The sequence below is a fragment of the Cyprinus carpio genome, chromosome A23, assembly GCF_018340385.1.
Source record: "Cyprinus carpio isolate SPL01 chromosome A23, ASM1834038v1, whole genome shotgun sequence".
Taxonomy (NCBI): domain Eukaryota; kingdom Metazoa; phylum Chordata; class Actinopteri; order Cypriniformes; family Cyprinidae; genus Cyprinus; species Cyprinus carpio.
Window position 1 is genome coordinate 24502421 of NC_056594.1, and position 6832 is coordinate 24509252.

General features: G+C 37.5%; 1 protein-coding gene across 1 annotated transcript; it reads right to left on the reverse strand.

Annotated features, from left to right (window-relative positions):
- Positions 1-1203: 1203 nt before the first annotated feature.
- zfp64 (zinc finger protein 64 homolog (mouse)) lies at positions 1204-6569 on the reverse strand. Its single transcript, XM_042713718.1, is given in 8 exon segments — positions 1204-2464; positions 2467-3074; positions 3077-3367; positions 4322-4573; positions 4654-4716; positions 4840-4947; positions 5078-5233; positions 6390-6569. Coding segments are annotated over 8 exon segments (1884 nt in total). The 5' UTR covers positions 6412-6569; the 3' UTR covers positions 1204-2080.
- Between the last annotated feature and the right edge of the window lie 263 nt (positions 6570-6832).

Sequence of the window (6832 nt, forward strand, 5' to 3'; positions counted from 1 at the left end):
CGATACAAATATGTGATCCTGGAGCACAAAACCAGTCTTAAGTGTCAATTTTTCGAAATTGAGATTTATACATCATCTGAAAGCTGAACAAATAAGCTTTATACTGTATTATTTGTTAGGATCTGATAATATTTGGTTGAGATACAACTTGAATCTGAGGGTGCAAAAAAATCAAAATGTTGAGCAAATCACCTTTAAAGTTGTTCAAATGAAGTCCTTAGCAATGCATATCACTAATCAAAAACTGAACTAAATATCTTCATGGAACATGATCTTTACTTAATATTCGAATGATTTTTGGCATAAAAGAAAAATCGATAATTTTGACTCATACAATGTATTTTTGGTTATTGCTACAAATATACCACAGTGACTTAAGAAGATTAATATTTAGATATTAAACGAATCGTGATACAGTTGGGGTTGGGAGTTTATATAAATGTATCTCTGAAGGAACTGAATGTCTTTAGAAAAGTGTAGGTGATATTTTCTTTTCATCTTGCCTCTGTATAATGCACATTAAAGCAGTGTTAAGTAAACGCTGTATCACTGCTGTTCCATAAGCGCCACTGATTTGATTTGGGGTTTGTTTTAAAATTTTAGTTTAGTTTTGTTATATGACATTTTAATTTCACAAAGAAAAAAAAAATGCTTTGTCTGAGCAATAATAAAAGAACACCTTTTCATTTATAATTAGTCTTAAATCTCATTTTCTTAAAAAAAATAGTATCGTGAAATCAGTATTGCGTATCGTATCGCATGAGTTAAGTGAATCGTTACATCCCTAGTTAAAAGCATTTATTAATATGAACTAACAATGAACATTATTTATGCAAAATTAAAGTTAATTTCACCATTTACTAATGTATTTTTAAAATCAGATGTAACAGTTAACATTAGAACTAATATGAACAATGAATTGTATGTGTATTAACTAACATTAACAAACAATAATAAATGCTGTACAAATATATTGCTCATTATCCATATCTTTATCTTTACTGTCACTTTTGATCAATTTAATGCATCCTTGCTGAATAAAAGTATTAATTTCTTAAATAAAAAAAAAAAAAAAAACTTTTACAAGGTAGTATACTTGTGTAGCGTATGTTCTGTGAAGGGTTATGTTTTAGTTAACCAGCACTGAGCATTAACCACTACACCACCTGGAAACAGAAAATACACAAGGGTAAGACAAGTCACTGACTTAAAAAGAAGAATGTTTATTTCACTGTAGAATATAGAGAGAGAGAAAAAAAAACATAGTTTGTATACTTTTGATTTGATGGATAACTTTAAAATTGAAACAATAACTCCCTGATCCAACATCGCAACCTCTATAAATTATGCTGCATTTAGCTCTTGTCAGAATTAATTGCCACAATTACACATTTTCCACTGTGAGTTCCATTCATGTCTTTTTTCAAACTCTTAATTGTAAGCTATAAACTGAACTCTTAATTTTATGAAAGCTCTGATTTTTTCCACCAATGTGCATTGTTAAACGAAAATGGCAGCAGTGTGAACAGTTAAAAGTTAACTAGGTTTTAATCTCAACACCATCTTTACTGGTGTTAATATGTGCACTTTTGTTGTCATCTTCAACAAACTTCCACATGGATCCATTTAGCATGAGCACTGAAACATTTCTGTGGTTTATAATTCTTATAATTAAAGTAATTCCAACACAACATGAACAAAGCATTAGTTGGATAAAGAAACAGGAAATTAACCAAACAAACAGTTAATTGTATCTTCATGTCAGGCCTCGATCAGGACAGCACCATATTTAATTTTCGACAGGAATGAAAACGGGGCTGTGAGGAACTGAAGTACAGTGCGTTCAGTGGATTGTATTGTTGTTTAAGGACATACTGACTTGTCCAGCTGACCAAACGCCTTACCGAAGAAAACTTTCAGTAGAAAAAACAGCTGTAAAGTTTTAAAATTACAAAATCTAGGACTTTTATACAGTGCGTGTCATTGTAAATCTCTTAAGTCCAATCCTCACAGTCTTGTTTTCACCCGTATTTAATTCAATATGGCGCTTAGCCTAATTAAAGTCAATATCACAGTGAAACTACGAATCACGGATGTCCACCGTATTGGAGTCTGAAAATAAATGGTGAGGAGACAGATGGTCCTGTGCTGAAATCGACAGAGGGAGGCTTTGAACAAGAATGGTTTCAGGTGGACCCATGTCTAAACTATCTTCAGCGTGCTTAGAAACATCCTGAGACGAGGAACCATCAATGTTCAGGGGTTCTTTTGTGGTGGTAATCGTCGGATTGGTCTCGGTTACCACCGTAACCTCAGTCCCACCCTCCTGGATGAGCTTGTGGAGGCTTTCCAGGTCAGAACAGGATGTTATGGAGGTGTGCGTGCCGTCAGAAGTGGATTCAGAACAGGAGGCAATAAAGTTTTGAGTACCGGTTTGAGAGGTGGTTTCACTGGGATTCAATTTAATCGATCAAAACTGACTAAAACCGTCTGGTGCTCGAGGCCGGACTCTGGTCCTAGCATGTTGACGTGCTGTATCACAGCGTTCAAAAGCACATTGTGATCCTCCGGACCAAGCAGAACAGCTCCAGCCTTTCCAGCAGCAGCTTGGACAAAAGCAGCCTCCGGTCCTATAGAGGGCGCCATGATGATCTTAAGATGTGTCGTGCTGAAGGAAGAGGGCGTGTCGGTCGTGACGGAGGTTTGTCCCGCTGTTTGTACGGGTTGTTTGGTAACAGTTTGACTTTGTTGTGTTACGTTACTGTTATGCTGCCTCTTGTGGCTGCGAAGAGAGTCTTCCCTGACGAACGAAGCTTCGCACAAGTCACAACGAAACGCCCGCGCTGCTTCCAGTTTTGCACGGTAACGCGAGCTGAGAGGTTTGGGCGGCTCCTCCCCCGTCCTGCTTTCTCTTCCAGACTTACTCTGCTTGTCCGGTTTATCTGCGTGACACTTCCTCCGGTGAATTAACAAATTACTGCGCTGCTTACTAGCAAATGAACAGTGCTCGCATTTAAACGGTCGTTCGTCTGAGTGCACGCGCTCGTGGATCTTGAGCGCCCCCTTGCTCGAGCGGAGTAACTGCACTCGCTGCACTGCAAAGGCTGGGCCGGCTGGTGCTGGCGGGAATGGTGTCTCAGAGCAGCTTTGGCGGAGCACTGGAATTCGCATTTGGAGCAGCGGAAGGAGTCGGAGGCGCTGTGTTTCAGCTGCACGTGGGATTTTAAATTAGCTTTCATCGCACAGCGATATTCGCAGAGTTCACACTTATAAGGCTTCTCGCCGGAGTGAACCCGACTGTGGCGCTTCAGGTCGGAGTTGATCTTGAATTTGGCATCGCACTGATTGCACTGGAACGGGGCGTCACCTGAGGAAACATGTGAGCTGAATATATCACAGCTTCCACAACTTGTTCTGCTTGATCACAAAAAGAAACACTGTTCTAAAAATGCTGTTTTGATTGCAACATACTTATCTAGCAAATACACAGACGTACAATTATATTTTGACATTTTAATTTGGTAATCTTTTGGCAAAACGTATGTACTTATATAACTGAATGCGTGTGTTCTTAATTTTCATAACATGAGCTGTTTGGCTTTGATAACAAGAAACAGGAAAACCAGTTTTATCTTATTAATCTTTTGGCAAAGTTTCACATGCATTTGCGTAAATTCTCAATACTCAGTGGTACCAGGAAATATTGTGTGGCTAAAAACAACAAAAATAACAAATAGAAAAACACTTGACTCTTGTGTGTTTTTTTTTTTTTTTTTTTAAACGATTTTAGTTTATATTTATTTTTTGTTATTTTAATTATCAGCAATCTGAGTTTTATATATATATATATACAATGGATGAAATAAATAATGTGTGATATTTAAATGTAAAAAGTGTTCTCTGATTTTGATCAGAGTTCTTTTTCAAATATCTCATTTAAGTTTTTTATACTTTGCTTCGGAATACAATTAATTTATGAAATATGCTTAAAAAACTGCAATTCTACTCCTGATATAGGATAACTTCAAACTGGACTAAGCTGTGACCCTGAAATTTGGGAAATTATATGTTGTTCTCTAATTCTGATCTCCACTGTGTATCTATCTATAATAAAAACAGTAATACTGTAAAATATTATCACAAATTAGGGAGGGAAAAACTATATTTCAGTGCTTTTTGGGGGGGGAAGGCTGCAATGTAATGCATCCTTCGTAAAAAAAAGTGTTAGTTCCTTTCAAAAATACCTAACCTTTTGACATATTTCAGAACATATCTGACATGTATACTTGGAATTGCACGGTATCGGTGGTGCTGTGCTCACCTGTGTGAGATCGGAGGTGAACGGTCAGCTGGCTGGAGTTGCGGCTGGCATAGGGGCATATCTGACACTTGAAGGGTCTCTCGTCATAGTGGATGCGAAGATGCTTCTTCAGGCTACTGCTGTCGGCCGCTGCATACGGACAGTACTTACACTTGTGCGGTTTCTCTCCCGTGTGCAAACGGCTGTGGAGATTCAGCTTATCGCGCCGGCTGAAGCGCTTATGGCAGAGTTCACACTCGAAAGGCCTCTCACCTGAAGAGAGCAGTCAGATCTCAACACTTGGCATCACCTGATAATGATAAAGCTTGAGATGATACGATGAAATGACTTACCAGTATGTGTTAAAATATGTCTCTCCATGTCTTTTTGGCCATACTGAGTTTTGAATGTACAACCTAAGGGCACAAAATGAAACGAAACATCTTTTAAGCTCCATACAGTGTAGATATTTCACTTTAAATACCTTAGAAGTAAATATATGAAAGCTAGAAATGCAATGTTGCATTGCCGACACTAACCTGAGAATGTGCATGTGTGTCTTTTTTGACTTAGTGCAGGTTTCAGCTTTTTGGAGGGGGCTTTGGTGAGGGTCTTCTTGACTTTTGGTACACATGTCTGAAACGACTCTGAAACCAAAAAAAAAAAAAAAAAAAAAACACTTTTATGACTAGGAAACAGCGCAGACTATGATATATGAAGGGTCATATACTATAGGAAGTTTTAAAAGGGACATTAGTACTTGCACATTAGACTCACCACTGGGTCCAGCGTTTCTGGCTGATATATGAGTCGTCGAGATCTGGCAGCAGTTTTGCTTGTGTGCAAAAAAGTGTTCAAAGTTGTTGTACTGCTGTTTGCAGAAGCCGCAGATGTGGATGTCAGGACTCACTTCTACTAACAGGTGGTTTATTCCTATGAATATATGGGGTGGGGTATTTAATAAATGTAAATAAGTAAATAAAAAATGTTCATATATATATATATATATATATATGAATATAAATTATATATCTGTATGTAGATGTGAAATAAAAATAAATCATCTTTAAGCTCCATATAGTGCAGATATTTCACTTTTAACACCAAGCAAAAAAAAAAAAAAAAAAAAGTGTATGTATGTGTATTATATATTATTACAACTTTGAATGCTGTGTATTATTGTGTATGCATGCGCGCACACACACACACACACACACACACACATATATATACACAAACGTATATATACACACACACACGTATATATACACACACACATATACACACACACACACACACACACACACACGTATATATATACACACACACACGTATATATACACACACACGTATATATATACACACACGTATATATACACACATACATATACATGTATATATATACACACATACATATACACACACACACACACACATGTATATATAAACACGTACATATATACACACACACGTATATATACACAGACGTATATATATATATACACACACATGTATATACACACACATGTATATATACACACACGTATATATACACACATACATATACATGTATATATATACACATATACACACACACACACACACACACACACACACACACACACACACACATGTATATATACACGTACATATACACACACACACACACACACACACACACGTATATATACACACGTACATACACACATAGCTCACATACACTTACACACACACAACACACACACACACACACACACACACACACACACACACACACACACACACACACACACACACACACACACACACACACATTCTAATTGTAACATACAATATCAGAAATATGATTAAGTATATAAGATTGTAATAGGAACTTTCAATGTCTGTAGACACGTTTAGTCAACAATGAACACAAGCTCTATAAATGAAACATCATTATTAGTATTATATACTAGAAGGGCCTTTGATTCCTTCATCTATCAACCTAACAGTGTAAATACTCGCCTCACGGTTGGGATTATTTACCTGCACTGCACAGAAATGTCTTCTAAACAGTGTTTGTGTACACACAGATGATATCTCTATGTACCTTCTCCGCTGAACGCTGCCATGTGGACCAAGACGCCAGCTGAGACTCGATCTGTGAAGTATCGGACAACTTTAATCCGCGTTGTTGTTCTGTGTCCTCTTCATTTCAAACGCTTTTCAGCAGAGTTTGCGGTTTTAGCGACAGTGTGAACTGCTTGACGGTAAACGTCGGCGCTGCGGTGGCAAAGAGCGCCTCAACCGTCAGGAGCGAGTATTTAACCACTAACAAACATTGCTGCCAAAAACAGGTGAAGGTAGGCGTACACAGTCAATTAAAATTACCTTTTCATTTTCAAAATATAGTAATAAACCTGCTGTTATATGTCAGTTTTTGTTCAGAAACGACTAAACTCACCCCCTGCAGTTACATCAGATGAACACACGGCGGAGTCCGCGCTCCATTATTCACCACAATGTACTTTGAGCAACACTTAAGTCTTATTT